Source organism: Silene latifolia, chromosome Y, assembly GCF_048544455.1.
Source record: "Silene latifolia isolate original U9 population chromosome Y, ASM4854445v1, whole genome shotgun sequence".
Taxonomy (NCBI): domain Eukaryota; kingdom Viridiplantae; phylum Streptophyta; class Magnoliopsida; order Caryophyllales; family Caryophyllaceae; genus Silene; species Silene latifolia.
The window spans coordinates 324,827,947-324,844,028 of NC_133538.1; the positions used below are offsets into that span (position 1 = coordinate 324,827,947).

General features: G+C 36.1%; 2 protein-coding genes across 2 annotated transcripts; one reads left to right on the forward strand and one right to left on the reverse strand.

Annotated features, from left to right (window-relative positions):
- Positions 1 to 4,288: 4,288 nt before the first annotated feature.
- Positions 4,289 to 8,200, reverse strand: LOC141631330 (protein FAR1-RELATED SEQUENCE 5-like). The gene is made up of 8 exons (XM_074444015.1): positions 8,160 to 8,200; positions 7,976 to 8,049; positions 6,844 to 6,900; positions 6,629 to 6,727; positions 6,521 to 6,549; positions 5,692 to 6,020; positions 5,175 to 5,316; positions 4,289 to 5,086 (listed from the first exon to the last, which is right to left on the reverse strand). The coding sequence occupies exons 1-8, from the start codon at positions 8,198 to 8,200 to the stop codon at positions 4,289 to 4,291; spliced, it is 1,569 nt and encodes a 522-aa protein (XP_074300116.1).
- A 1,941-nt stretch (positions 8,201 to 10,141) lies between these two features.
- On the forward strand, positions 10,142 to 13,885 carry LOC141631331 (uncharacterized). Its single transcript, XM_074444016.1, has 5 exons — positions 10,142 to 10,437; positions 10,832 to 11,173; positions 12,856 to 12,985; positions 13,104 to 13,821; positions 13,871 to 13,885. The coding sequence occupies exons 1-5, from the start codon at positions 10,386 to 10,388 to the stop codon at positions 13,883 to 13,885; spliced, it is 1,257 nt and encodes a 418-aa protein (XP_074300117.1). The 5' UTR covers positions 10,142 to 10,385.
- Positions 13,886 to 16,082: the final 2,197 nt, after the last annotated feature.

Below are 16,082 nucleotides of genomic sequence, written 5' to 3' on the forward strand. Positions count from 1 at the left end.
GGGAAAAAATGTTCTACTTGGACAACCGAGATTATGATCATTTTGAAGACGAGGAGCATGTACACCTTGCTCATTTAACTGTAAGTACTATATTTAAAAATAAGAACTAAGGATATAATGCTTTTGTTAGCTAAAGAATGAAATTTGATAGGTATTTTCTATAAACATAAACGGGAGTCGTTTACGGGCACTACCTCAACAATGTAAAGGTTATGCAAGTGGGGCGAAAATGTACGGGACTATGTCTTGACAAATGTCGCCTTTGATTGGCAAACAAAAGAGTTGAACCTGGATTGTGGATTATTCATGATGTTCCACATGATGTTTTTCGTGGGTGAAGATTTTAAATGTGAACTGAACGATCAAAAGAAGAGGCAGTTGTACAGGGGGGAGATTGCAGCAACGCTTGTGTTGAGCGATTTAAATAAATGTAGAAGTCGGAGTCCCGAGGAAGGTTACAAACCTTAATGCAATCAAAGGGACACTGTTGCCTAAATTAGTAGCAAAGAGGAAAGCAGCAAGCAAAAGAAAGAGAGGGAAAGGTGGGAAAAAGAATGTTCAAACTCCTGTACAAAAAAAAACAGGTTATTTTCTTCAACACTGACTTATTTTAATTATATATAAGCATTATATATTCAAATAACAAAAATAAATATTTTTGTAGGTGTGGTAGAAGATGGTTCGCCAAAGTGTGGTGGGAAGCGTAGGAGGGGGAAATCGAGATGGCCTTGGTAGCACATACAACGTGGTGTGGCGATTCTAACGTGGAGGTCGTCTCAAGGTTTATGAAGGCTAACAAATCACTGTGTGCAAAAATGTTAACAATGAGGAAACAAGTGCTTGACTACTGCCTATTGGACGACCACAGTTTCCCATTAGAGTATGTTTCTGTGATACTATTTCTTGAAGAGCGTGATATTGTTTTCAGAGTAGTGTGATATTGTGTGCACTATTTAAATTTGATGGTACTTTTATTTGTCATAACTGCTATTTTTTGTGATACTGTTTCTTAAGGGATGTGATATTGTTTTAAGAGAAGTGTGATATTGTCTGCACAATTTTAATTTGGTTTGTGTTAATGTTTGGAGCAGTGAGGTGGTTGCCAAATTCAGTAATGATCAATATCTTGTCAGAAACGATATACTGTCGTTGCTTCCAAATGAGCACGTCAGTAGCAATGTGATTGAATGTTGGTCCCTCATTCTGAACCATATTGAGCACACTGAAAAATGTGAAACAAGTTTGATGTTTTTTGGGATTCGACACATGGTAAGCTGTCCATTTAGTTTGATTAAATATAATCACTCTTTAAAACAAAAATAGGACTTGTAACATATATATTCAAAACAGAAATAAAAACCGAAGGAGCTGGAGACAGGAATTGGTCAAAGAAAAGATGTTCAAGAATGGGACGAATTCATTAGAAGAAACACAGTTCCTCGTAACTGCAAGCGAGATCTGGTTTTTATTCCAATGGTATGGAAAGAACATTATTTCGTGTTTGTATAAATTTCAAAACCGAGACAAAGGGAAGTCTTTGGACAACACAGAGTACGATCGGGAGCAAACACAAATACACAAAGTTGCAGATTTGGTGGTATGAGTAATTGATAGTTCTTTAAAGTATTGGTGTATATTAACATTGAAATAATGGATTTACGTGTTTGTGAAATTATCACTAATGGGTAACCGTAATATTGTAGGCGGAGCACATGAGTGACTACTTAGCGAAGAAGAACGTGGAAAGAGCAGATGATATAATAACGTTTGATGTTGTCAACATCAACTTCCCTTGGCAAAAGACAGAGATGAACAATACGAGTCTGAAACTTCTTAATGATGCACATGATTCGATATGAGGGTGTAATGTTTGAAGCCGACCTGAACCAAAAAGTGTATAGGCGATACTACTGGCTAGAAATGGCAGCAGCATTGCTTTTAGCTGACATAAATGAGAACAGAACACCTTTGATCGAAAAGGTAAAAGAATTTTCAGATGGGAAGGATGAAATATGGAAGACATTGAAGCAACAAAGGAAGAACAACGAAAAGGCGAAAGGGAAGCATCAAGTGGAAGTACCAATGGCAGAAGTTCAAACAAAAGAGAATGCTGAGGTTGTTGTGGAGGAGACAAATAAAGAAGATGTTCGGAAAAAAGAAAGGAGGATTGTACTAAGAAACCGATTATTAACACAGAATTGCCAATCCTTCGACAATCTCCTAGGAAAAGGTAAAAACCATTTACAATTGCATATACAAAAAGATAGAAAATAATTAGGACAAAAGGTGTCCAGAAATAATAACTGATCGTTGGTATGGATTTGCTTTACTGAGAGGAGCTGATCCCTAAAAGATGGTGAAGATCGTGCGTGAGCCCACAAGAACATACAAACGTGGTAGGATTAAGACCGTTGCAAATCCAAAGAACCGCGGTAGAGGTAGAGGTTGAGGAAGGAATTAGGACTACTATATTTGTTAGAACAAAGTTGTAATTAAACTAAATGGTATGTAATGGTAGTAGAACAAGGAATTTAATGGTAACTCTTTATAATGGTAAAATAGTGATGGCTATTTTGGATCCCATCTAACTCTTGCTAAAAGTGTGATATTATTTCACGTTTGGTGTGATATTGTGTAATAGTTGCTGTGATATTGCTTCTCAATATCACACAGGGCTAAAACAATACCACACTGTTTACTTTTAAATATCACTATGGATATGGATTGTTAAATCTCACGTTGATATTGTTTTTAGAATGTTGTGATATTGTTGTGTACACAGGTTGATATTGCTTCTCAAGATATCACACAGTTTGGTAAACAATATCACACAGAGTACTAAACAATATCACACTATGAATATGAAAGTTTAAATCTTACGTTGATATTGTTTTCACAATGTTGTGATATTGTTGTGCACACAGGTTGATATTGTTATAGAAAAATGCAGAAGCATATTATGAACTGCCATATTTTAACAACACAAAACACAAGATGAGAAAAACTTAAAGCAAAAGGCATATATTGTAGTTATGATGTAGTGATACTGTTTAGAGTAACATGTGAAATATATAAATGTAAGGTGTGATATTGTTTCTCAGTATCACAAAATACAAAAACAAGACAACTGAGACAACTAAAATAATCAAATATTCTCCGAGTACGAGTATTTTCTATATAAAATAAAGTATAATCTATACTTTAATGAATGTTGTGGTCTATATTAATATACTAGGCACAAAGAATGTCGTCTATTTGCTGCTGCTATAATTAATGAGCGCCATCAACAAAAACTCCTTCGACCAATCAACCATCATCGATCATCCTCATCCGAACTACCCCGAAAATACAAAAAGGTGAAACAGTGATATTAGTTTATATAAGGAGTGATATTATTTCAAATGAAGTGTGATATTGTTTCTAACTCGAACAATTACAAACAATATCACATTCTCATTATCCTCAAACAAATCATCATCTGTGTACTACAAAGTGTGATATTATTTCTAATAAGGTGTGATATTATTTATAATAAGGTGTGGTATTGTTTCTAAAATTACCAGGAAAATATTTTAAAAAGTTGAAACATATGTGTTGACACATTCTTTATCCTCAAATAAGATCACATTCTCATTATCGTCAAATAGTGATCTTGTTTAGTATAAGAGGTGATATTATTTAAAATAACATGTGATATTGTTTCGACTCGTGACCATACAAAGATATATAAAAAGTTTCATACATAGACTTTCCATAGTGAACATACCTTATTGTCGGCATCAGGTACAAAAGCATTAGGACGATTCGTTTATCATGGTGAGCCATTTGTTTGCAATTACGACAAAGCCTTTTAGGTTTCTCCGCTTTAGCTATGCATTGTTGCTTTTTGGAGATCATTCGCTTGCCGCTACCCTTGTTCTTTGCCTGACGAGGTGGTAGAATCCTCACCTCAGTTGAGGAACTGCACCCAAGAAGCATCTCCAACTCCCGCTCTTTGGTCATTGACTCTGATTGCGGATTGAGTTTCACCCTGAATTGTTTAAGTATGTCAACAAGATCAGTGATGTCCTTCGTAGGCACATTCTTGAGCACACTGATGGTCGCGTAGAACTCTGACCATAACTTGCACATTTCCATCTTTCGTAAATCAGTGGCATCAAAATCCTCAATTAACTCACCATGTGGACCATAAAGAGGGATCTTATGTGCATTCTTGGTCCACCGCATAAGAAGGTATTTATCGGGCAAAGTGTGTACTTGTTTTCCGGAGTAGACCCGGATAATGTGTCTACAAATAATACCCTTCCGTTGAACACTTGCAAGAACATTCAGCGTCATTCGTGAGAGAATTGTAGACAACTTGGTAGATCTTCTGCGTTCTGGCATCAGCAATACCAATTAATTCTACACCGTTTGCAGGTGGTGTGAAGCCACCAACACTAAGGGAACAAATAGAAGCAGAAGCTTCTACTTGAAAATCTGCAAAAGCGACATTTGTATAAACCTTTGAAGCATGAGCTTCCAACTTAAGAGAAGTCGCTAATTGTGGAAGAGTACAATCATCGTCTCTATCAAGTTGTTTTTGAGTATGGCGCTGTACATCAATGGCGCTTTGAAACCGCATCAAGAATTCAACAAGTGTACCATGTGCATTTTCAAAACGCTTGAAAAAATTATTCTGACTCTCAGAACGTTGAGTTGTTAAGAGACAACCCATAGGAACATCACGAAAATAAGCTGGGATCCATTTTCTCCTTTTTCTAAACATGGTTGACAACCAGGAATTACCTTCCAGATTATGCTCATTGACCAACTGACACCACTGTGCTTCAAATTCAAGAGGTTCTAACTCAGCATCCCAAACAATAGCATTCAAACGGCTGACAAAATCAGTCTCTTTCGATATTACAGGCCCAACCTTATCAGTAAGCTTTTGCATAATATGCCACATGCAATATCTGCGCTTAGCATGTTTGAAAACAGCACGCAAACCCAGCTTTATTCCAGCACACTGATCAGTTATTATACAATGTGGCTCTCGTCCCCATAGCATCAAGGAACTTTTGAAAGACCCACGTGAACGAATCTTCATCCTCATGAAATAGCAAGGCGAAAGCAAAAATAATCGACCTTTTGTGGTGGTCTCACGCCAGTAAAAGGAGTGAAAAGCATACAATACTTATTAAATCGTAAGTTGGATCGTAAGTAATGTAATCACCAAACAAAGCGTAGTTTCTACGAGACTCTGCATCACACCAAAACGCACGAACCAAGCATTTACCAGAATCCACCTCATAAGCAAAGTAAAAACCTTCACTGGTATCACGTTTATCCTCAAAATAGTTAACAAACAACAGCATCCCGGTCTCCTATGAAACATTTGATATCCCTTCCAAAATTCTTAAAATCAACCAGTTGAGCTCCAACATTCTCATAGCCATCTACATATTCCTTGACATTTCTAAATGCCCTTGTTGGCCCTTGATTAACCCTTGAATGATCAATAATTGTCTTTTTATGGTAAAGATGGAGGTGCTGTGTTTTTGGAACTGTTGATTTCTAAGTGAACAAAGACGGTGATTATGCTACTCAAAACGAAAAACAACATAACCATCCCCATTATAGCGAAACTCAATCATAGCAAAGACAACCAATCCTAGTTAATTTAGTGTTCCCGATATCAAAAGGCACGGGAGTTGCTGCTCCTTTCCACTATCTAAAACAATAGCCTTCCTCTTACGATCTCTAAAACCTTCACGGTTGCAAACAACATATTTATACTTCACATCACCGATATCAGCCCTTTTTTGAGAAGACTTCCTAGGTTCAAAACCACATGCTTCTGCATACACATCATAAAAACTAATAGCTTCTGCCAACGTCCCAAACAACTGGCCAATATAAGGTTTAAACTCAGGTGCAACATTCCTTGTCCACAATTCACTACCACCAGGTGTGGAGTCCAAAAGTAGTTGATGCACACGAGAAGGAACGGAATGTTGTTCAACATGTGGAGCGAACTAGATGCATCGGGTGGTTCAACGGAGAAGTAAGTGAAGAATCAACAATAGCGATACTATCTTCGGACGTAATGGCGAGACATGAAGATCATTACGGGAAGAAGAAGTGACATTACTTGTAGGATCTCGCAAGAAAAGTAAAATGTAAAATAACAAGAAAAAGTCTTAAAGATATGAAGGAAATCAAAATCACACAAGTGGCTGAACAATATCACATATCCAGGAAAACAATATCACGTTGTTTGGGAAAAATATCACACATGAGATGGAAAACGATATCACAAGGAATGTTGCAGGAACAATATCACACAAGTGCCTGAACAATATCACATATCCAGGAAAACAATATCACGTACTCTGGAACAAATATCACACATGAAGTTGAAAACAATATCACCGGTTGTACAATGGTACATATCAACAAAACAATATCACCAACAGTAGAAGACAATATCACATATTGAGCAAAATAAGAACGTCAATGAACAAAAAATATTTACCAAAAGTATAACGAACATGTGATTGAAAGCTGAAAGCACAAGATAAAGAGAGAATACACAGAGATTTGAGAATACGGCGAAAGTACAAAATTAAGAAGAATAACATACCGGACATCGCAATGAGGATTGAATACGCGAGAGATTTGAGCGGGAAAATCTGGAAATCAAACAAAAAACGTGCGAATTTTAAGGAAGCACAAAAGTAAACTGAAAATAACAAATAAATCAAGATGAAATTCAAAGCATATAAACGAAAAGAAGAACAAACAGAGTAAGATAAGAACGAAGTCGAAACAGAAGGACGAAAAACAGCAATTACGTACCTGAACAAAGGAAATAATTGGAATAATATGATAATTGTGAAGAATGAGCAACAAAACCTGGAAATACAACAAAAACGTACATCAATTTTGAGGAAACACAAAATTAAATTGAAAATAACAAACAAAAGGAAGATGAAATTCAAATTATAGAAACGAAACAAGAACAAACAGAGTAATGTTACAACGAATTCGAAATTTAGGGACGAAAACGCCAATTACGTACCTCAGCAAACGAACTAATTGGAATAATATGATAATTGTGAAGAATGACGACGAAAAACGGAGATGACGCCTAAATTCTAGGGTTTTCCACTCAACAATGGAGGAAGAAGCTACGAGAGAGAGAGAAGTTGAAGGGAGAAGAAGAAAAAAGAGGAAATAACGGTATTTGTTCTAAAACGTGGTTTATATAGGGGAGTGTTAAATTACAGATTTGCCCTTCCTTGTTTCTACCCTAAATACCTATCATAGTATTAATCCTCAATCCTCAAATATATAACTAATACTCACATGATCCCATTCCTATATATATATATATATATATATATATATATATATATATATATATATATATATATATATATATATAAGGATCACATGAGTCCACCCTATCTTTTTGAGTCCCGTGAGTCCACTTATGTATTACACACTCTACACAAAAATATCACGATTTTTTTTATGACTAATTTTTTTTTTTATGAATAAATATTTTTGTTTTTTAAAGTCTAACCTGTTGTATTGTTTAGTATAACCTGTGATATTGTATCGAGTCTGTGAGTCCAGTAAAAGAGTATCACAAGTTATTCCAAACAATATCACACCTTACAATAAACAATACCACTGGTTGTACTAAATAATATCAAGGATTATACTATACAATATCACACCACTGGACCTAACTCCGCCTTTCACCATGTTCTAAGGGGACTACCTGGCGAGAGTAGTAGACATATAGAGAGGAGGTAGGTAACCATAATATAGAGTAAATATGAGCATATCGTAGGAAGCCCATTAATGTTGCACAGACAAAGTTTAGATAATCTTCAAGCTTCAAGTGAAATGAATAATTAAATAGCAAACACAATTATATACTCAGTAGATGCTTACGCTTTCAGAGACAACAGATACTCACAGCAGCTCCATGCAATAGCAAATCCATCTGATGATGAAGTGGCCCTCCCAAGTTCATCCATGATAATCAAACTTCTGCAATTTCAAAAACATAATCATTCTAAGTTGACTTTGAGTATCTATTTGAAGCAACATGAAAATTGTTGAAAATGATTGGCCTTAGGAATCAGAATGCATGTTTGTACCGTGGAGAGACATTTTGCATTATAAAAACTGCCTCACTCATCTCTGTCATGAACTGCAAAACCAAAAGATTCTATGGGTGAATTCTTCGTTTATTATTTTAAGCTTAAACCAAAGCATCTCTTGACATTGCTTCTGAAATAGACTTCTCAATTTTTACCCAATTTTAGCACATGACAAATCCGGGTAGTCTCAAGTGTGTAATTTCATTTACACTCTAGTACAATAATTTGGCGTTCCAATGAGGGCTTGATAAGCACATTCAAAACGTAATTAATAACTGCACATTTGGATAAAGTGACTGCCAAATTTGGCATCATTATTCACGTGACAAGGGTAAACAAGAAGTTAAAAAAGTACTTCCTCCATTCAACTCCACTCTACCACTTTCTTTTTTCACGTTTGCCAACGCGTATTTTACACGTTAAATATCGTTAGCTACGTATTTGCAAAAATTATAAAAGTTAAATGTTTTTAATGTACTCGTAAAGACGAATCAAACAAGATCCCACATAAATATATTTCCACTTACGTATCGAGAGAAAATCGAAATTGAATACACGATTGTGAATAGTGTACAAAAGTGAAATAGGTAGAGTGTAGTTGAATGGAGGAAGTAGTAGACAGATAGGGATGAGGTAGGTAACCAAACTATACTTTTTTGTATTTCGACTATAATGTAGTATTAAATAATAAACACCCTCGGATATTCTTGTGTATAGCGTGTGATACATAAGTGGACTCACGGGACTCAAAAAGATAGGGTGGATATTCTTGTGTATAGCGTGTGATACATAACCAAACTATACTTTTTTGTATTTCCACTTACGTTTTGAATGTTCACCTATATTTTTGAGTCTCATGAATCCACTTATGTATCACACGCTCTACACAAAAATATCACGATTTTTTTTTTAGGAAAAAAAAAAAAATTTACGGAAAAAAAAAAAAATTTTTTTTTTACGAAAAAAAAATAAATTTTTTTGGATAAATTTTTTTTTTTCCTAAGTATGAACTGTGATATTGTTTAGTATAACCTGTGATATTGTATTGAGTCTGTGAGTCCAGTAGAAGAGTATCACAAGTTATACAAAATAATATCACACCTTACAATAAACAATATCACTGGTTGTACTAAGCAATATCACGGGTTATACTATACAATATCACACCACTGAACCTAACTCCGCCTTTCACCTTCTTCATTGTCAGTCATCTTGTCCACCATTTTAATCCGCCATTGTCTGTGTCTCCTCTGTTACATAGCTCAACCTCATTAGATAATAGAGAGAGATAAGAAGACAAGAGGATTATCATAGTATATACTAACTAATGTATTTATATAATATATTGTTATTATAAAACTGTTCCTATGGGATTCATTCTTTCATGTGCATTTGGAAAACGACATGCTCTTTCATGTCTTGTTGCTGCTATCGAAACATAGTCTCAAAGTTGTTGCTATCGAAACACCATTCATTTCAATCACCCATATCCTGATCATTCGCACGTCACTGTCAACCGCCATGGGCGCCCCTCCCCTGCTTATCGAAGCCAACAAATGGAACCCAGATCCATCTCCCTTGCAACTCAAGCTAATATATGTGATAATGATAAATTATAATTTAATTTAATTTTCGCAATTGAATACTTCGTTAATCGTTGATTGTCGATATTTATTTTTCTCTTTTTAATCGTCTATTTTGTTGTTTTTCTTTGCAATCAGGTTCAGGAAGCTAAAGCCACTCCTCTTTTTAATGGAATCCATTCCTCCCTCTTTTAAAATAATGTTATGGTCATACCATAACATAAAGTGAGCAATTAGTCTCTCTTGTGACGGAGTATATCCGTCACAAGGTGTAGACGGGTCAAATTAATACCATATTAATGGGATATGGATAGTAATGGGGCAGGCTACATAATAAACAATTGAACAAATTGTTGGGAAAGCAAACAAAGAAAATAATAAACAATGGGGTAGCTCCCAAGATTTCGTCTGTGTCAGTGTAATTATAGAACCCAAAATCCACTCTCTCTCATCACACTCTCACATAAGCTTTTTTTTTTTTTTTTAATCACTCTCTTCTCACTCTCTTTTGAATCGCCATTTTAGCTTCTCACATAAGCTTTTATTTTTTTAATCACTCTCTTATCACTCTCTTTGGAATCGCCATTTTAGCTTCTCAAAATCCGTCATCAGCTTGATCTCTACAAGTTTTTCGCATTCCATGGGTAAGAAACAAATGGCGAGGAGGACACCACCGAAGAAAACTATGGAAGGTATGAGGATATTGCTTTTATTCAATGTTGTTTGTTGTGAAATGCGGTGTCAGGTAACATTAGGTGAAAGATATGGTGTTTATTGTCAAATGTTGTTGTTGAAGCATGCATGCATGAGTATATTTGATAAACGGAGATGTTGAACATGTTAATGGTGACATTAATGTAATTAAATTGGGTCAAAAAAGGTCAGATCTGTTGTTGTTAAGGTTGTTTAGGTTGAAATAATGTCAGGTTAGCTCAAATTTGGTGTTGTTAGTGTTATTTCGGTGCGTAAAATTGATTGTATTATGCATGCTTGAATTGAGTAGTATTGGTGATTTTTTTTTGTAGACAAAATCACTGATAACAATTTTTTGGTGATTTGGATTATTGATTTTGTTTCTGTTGGTAGATGAGAAGAAAGATAAAGGGAAGCAGGCGATGCAGAAGGGAAAAGAAAAGGTGAAATCTGGGGTTTCATTTAGGGAGCCGGTGGAAAGAGATGAAGGGGAAGAAAGTGATGAATCAGAGGATATTTCGGAGGAAACTGAAAGCAGTGATGAGGTAGAAGGGGAAGACAGTGATGACGGGGAAGGCAGTGGCGACGATGAAAGGGAAGACGACGGTGAGGAGGAGAAGCAGGTGTCGCAATCTGATGATGGTGGCTTGGCAGATATGCTGAGTAAAGTTGTCAAAATGGCAGCTGCTATGGGTGCAAAGAAGATGACCAATGATGACACAAGCACGGTGGATGGTAAGCTGTTAGTGATTTGTCTGAGAAATGTTACCATTTAATCTGATAAATGTCCAGTGTTTGATCTGATATATGTGTTTGGGTGTTTTTTGACCAAAATTTGACAGGGTTACAAATATTGCAAAACAGGGTCACATATTAGTCACTTTTCACATGTTACTGCTTTGATCAGCAGATGTTCCAGATCTATTGGGGTTATTTAAATTAAATACAATAACATATCCTTGTTATCTGTAAACAGTCTGATATGTGACCATTTTAGTGTAGGGTAAATATCATTGTAGTAAAATGTCACCACTGTAATGTAGAATAAATATCTAAACATGGTGACATAACAGTGTTCAGATATTGTGACATGAGCTTAACATCCTAACATGTTCTCTTACACATAGTGACATATGTGAAATTGTTTAAAATGTGACCACCATATGATGAACATGTTCATGTCGTAGCTTGATTAAATAATTGAGAAAATACCATAACATATCCTTGTGGTTTGTACACATTAGGAAATGTCACCATTGTAATGTAAAATAATTATCTAAACATGGTGACATAACAGTGTTCAGATATTGTGACATGAGCTTAACATCCTAACATGTTCTCTTACACATAGTGACATATGTGAAGTTGTTTAAAATGTGACCACAATATGATGAACATGTTCATGTCTTAACTTGATTAAATAATTGAGAAAATACCATAACATATCCTTGTGGTTTGTACACATTATAAAATGTCACCACTGTAATGTAAAATAAATATCATTGTAGTAAAATGTCACCATTGTAATGTAAAATAAATATCTAAACATGGTGACATAACAGTGTTCAGATATTGTGACATGAGCTTAACATCCTAACATGTTCTCTTACACATAGTGACATATGTGAAGTTGTTTAAAATGTGACCACCATATGATGAACATGTTCATGTCTTAACTTGATTAAATAATTGAGAAAATACCATAACATATCCTTGTGGTTTGTACACATTATAAAATGTCACCACTGTAATGTAAAATAAATATCTAAACATGGTGACATAACAATATTCAGATATTGTGACATGAGCTTAACATCCTAACATATTCTCTTACACATAGTGACATATGTGAAGTTGTTTAAAATGTGACCACCATATGATGAACATGTTTAAATACTAACATAGGTACATAATTGAGAAAATACCATAACATATCCTTGTGGTTTGTACACATTATGAAATGTCACCACTGTAATGTAGACTAAATTTGTAAACATGGTGACATAAAAATGTTCAGATATTGTGCCATGAGCTTAACATCACGACATCTTTACATACACATAGTGACATATGTGTTGTTGTTTGAAATGTGACGATCATAGTTTGAAAATGTACGTATCTGTTGAGTTTTATGAATATCTTAATATGGTTACATAGTAGGGTGAAGATGTGACATGAACTTAAAAACACAACATATATAATAACACATAGTGACATATTAAAAATTGTTGATTATGTGACCATTTTTTGTGGAGTAAATGTTCTTAACATGCTGACATATCTTGCTTAACATTGTGACATATTGTTTAGTCTTAACATGTGACCATCTTGCATTATAAAATTCATTATAAAATGGTTAAAATGTTATTTTTAGAATGGTAATAGATTTGTGATATGCCCTTTTTTGGTGCAAGCAGGGGATCTCAAAGTGGCTGCTGTTGAGAAAAAGGTCAAAGGGAAAGAGGTGGAGGTTGGTCAAGGGTCAAAGAGAAAGTTAACAGGTGGCGAAGTGGCTGTGAAAAAAAAACGAGCGAAAAAGGAAGGAACGTATGTCTACAATCCTTTAAAATCTGTTAGCATTTGATTGAGACTACTTTGAATAATCTTGTTCATGCAACCATGTTAACTGTATTCTTTAACGCTAATTGATTGTATTCAAATATAGGAAATTGAAAGGAGTGGAGGGACATGGGTCACCAGCTTCCCTACACTATGTCGTGACCCATTTATCAACAGCTCAGAGAAAAGACGTTGAAGATATTGGCTTCGGAGGGCTTCTTGAGTTGAAGGCGTCAAAGTTTATTCATACAATGGTAGATTGGTTGTTGGATCGGTATGATACGCATACAAGGCTGATATTATTCAATAGGTCTGTGCACTTCTCAATCTGTAAACATGATGTCTACGATGTTTTCATGCTGCCGTGTGCGGGGGAGGATGTACCAGTGGGTACAGAAGATAAAGAGTTAGTGCAGTCTTGGAGAAAGCGATTCGGTGTGTTGCCGAAAAAAGACATACCGTTGGACAAGGTTAGAGATGAGATGCTGCAATTAGTAGGCGGTGGACCAGATTTTAAGAGAATGTTTGTGTTGTTCTCAATGGGATCGTTCTTGGCCCCAACCGTTCACAATCGAGTTGACACGAGGTTAATTGGCGCGGTCGAGGATGTGGCTGGAATCCCGAAGATGGACTGGTGCTCTTTCATTATGGATCGTTTTGATTATTCAGTGGGGTCATGGAAGGGCAACAACTCGAAAAGCATTGGGGGATGCCTAATGTTCTTTCAGTTACTCTACTTTCACCGACTGACTTGGAGGGGATTACCTGCACCAAGTACCATACCATTGATACAGCATTGGACCTATAACGACCTCAAGAGGCGAGTTAAGGAGGAATGCAAGGCTTACACAGTTCATAGGGGCTTTGGTATAGGGGTGTGGGATCTGAAGACATACCCAGTTTCTCTTTATCTGGAAAAGTCATTCTATCGAAAGACGGTTGAAAATGTGGTGCCTGAAGTAGAAGCTACCGTGCAAGATGAAGCTCGTCCGGCAGAAAACAGTGCAGCTGCACGGACTGTGTCTTTACCGCTGCCAGATGACCTCCCTACTGACGAGGATCTCCGCTGTCTATATATCGACGTAAGTACCAACAATTCCCTTCCCTTGAAAATTAATTAATATTGTATGATATATGAGGAAAGCCCTTAATCAGCATGTTAGATGCATTTTGATTAACTCTTTAAATTTGAAACTGTCAACCTCAATTTCTCGTGGACTGATAACATGTGACCATCATAGAGGGGATATGTAGGTGATGTAGTATTAATTGTGACAGCAAGTGGTGTATGTGTGTACAAATTAAAATGGTGACATTCTGAGATAAGATGGTTACATTATGGTATAATGTTAAAATGTGGCAATGTTGGTTATCATATGCAGGTTCTTGTAGTATGATATTTGTCAGCATGTTCTGTGTTGGTTATAACAAGCATTATATGGTCACATATTGACTTAAGATGGTTACATTCTTATGGACAGTTGAGATGTGACCAGCATAACAGTGATTTGTAGGTGTTTGTTGAGAAATTAAAGTTGTGACATTCTGACTAATTATGGTGACATCTTGATTAAGGATGGTTACATTCTTAAAGTAGTTCTGCATAAATGTGACATTATATGTATGTGTGTTTATCCCCATATTAGTGTATTGATTAGTTTAATATGCTCAACATCGATATTGGTGAATGTGTAGGAGCGTGTACTGAAGTGGTACCAGTCAAAGAGGAACCAACAATTAGTATCACGCTTACATCGTGAAATGGTAGCAGATTGGACATCGGATCCTCCCCTGTCTCAGCAGGCGCGGCAGCAGCAGACAACTGATGTTGGAGAGGCGGGAGAAGTAGCGAGTCTTTGACGCAAAAGTTGGATAACGATCCCGTGTTAAATGGTCGACTTCATTGCCATGCTCGATCAGGTTGACCAAGCTTTGGAAAACGTGGTACCCCCACCATCATTTAACTTGGGGATAGATGACATTGGCAAGGAAGCACCAAGCCGCTCGTACGGGCTCAGGTACACTCGTGCTAGAGACCGTCCAGTCCCTAAGCCTGCAGCTCCTGTTCAGAGTAGCACTTCCGATGTCACCCGTGCCACGGGCCGTCCAGTCACAAAGCCTGCCGGTAATAAGAGGAAGTGAGGAAGGGGCTGATATTTGCAGCTTGTTGATAATGATGTATTTTGGGGCACCACTTTTGGTCCGTCGTACTGTGAAACGATTTGGTGTATTGTCCTCGTTATGTTAACAACGTATGATCTACCGATGTGTAGACTAAATTGGTATTACTATTACCAGTACAGTAGTAACATTTTGAGGTTGTCTTACACTCTTACTATTGTAACAACCTTATGTTGGGCGAATATTGTCACATCTGTGAACAAAAATGGTCACAGTGTTGTAGTAAAGTGGTAACATTTTGATGTTGACCATAAATGTCAGCAGCTTATAAAGCACGGTTGTTCTCATGTGTGAACAGACATGGTGACATTGTTGTAGTGAAGTAATAACATTCCATACATGTCACCATAAATAATCAGTAATGTACCCATGTTAACAGTTAACTGACAATGTTAACTTTTGTATGAAAAGAAATGTTAATAATCAATTGTTATACAATGCTATCATCCATAGGTAAATTCCCCTTGTACTTATCAACAAAAAGCCACTTGTGAAAGGTGGCAAAGGAACTCGAATAAAATAAGTTTATAACAAAAAAATGGTGACATTTGAGTAAAACTAATAATGTCACCTCCTTCTTTTACAAATGTGATAAGGGTAACCCATGTTTTCAACAGAAACACAAATGTCGAAGGTCGCAAATTATCCAAGATAAACAGCCATACACTAAACTTCAAGTCAAAATACATATATTACAATAAAAACGGTGACATGGGAGTAGAAGTAATAATGTCACCACCTTGTTCTACAAATGTGACCAGTTTGTATCGTCATAAAATGGTAACATGTATGAACGCAGATATATAAATCTGATTTCATGTATGTTACAGCTTATATGAGTACAGTGTTCCCACAAAATTAACTGGTCTAACAAAACACTTCACCTTCAGCCAAAAACTTCCCA

Coding starts and splice junctions, on each gene's coding strand:
- LOC141631330 (XM_074444015.1), bottom strand. CDS start 8,200: ATGAGTGAGGCAGTTTTTATAATGCAAAATGTCTCTCCACG. Junction 6,550..6,628: donor AATCCTCATTGCGATGTCCG/GTATGTTATTCT, acceptor TTGTGCTTTCAG/CTTTCAATCACATGTTCGTT. Junction 5,317..5,691: donor GGAAAGGAGCAGCAACTCCC/GTGCCTTTTGAT, acceptor ACGTGATACCAG/TGAAGGTTTTTACTTTGCTT.
- LOC141631331 (XM_074444016.1), top strand. CDS start 10,386: ATGGGTAAGAAACAAATGGCGAGGAGGACACCACCGAAGAAAACTATG. Junction 11,174..12,855: donor TGACACAAGCACGGTGGATG/GTAAGCTGTTAG, acceptor TGGTGCAAGCAG/GGGATCTCAAAGTGGCTGCT. Junction 12,986..13,103: donor CGAGCGAAAAAGGAAGGAAC/GTATGTCTACAA, acceptor ATTCAAATATAG/GAAATTGAAAGGAGTGGAGG.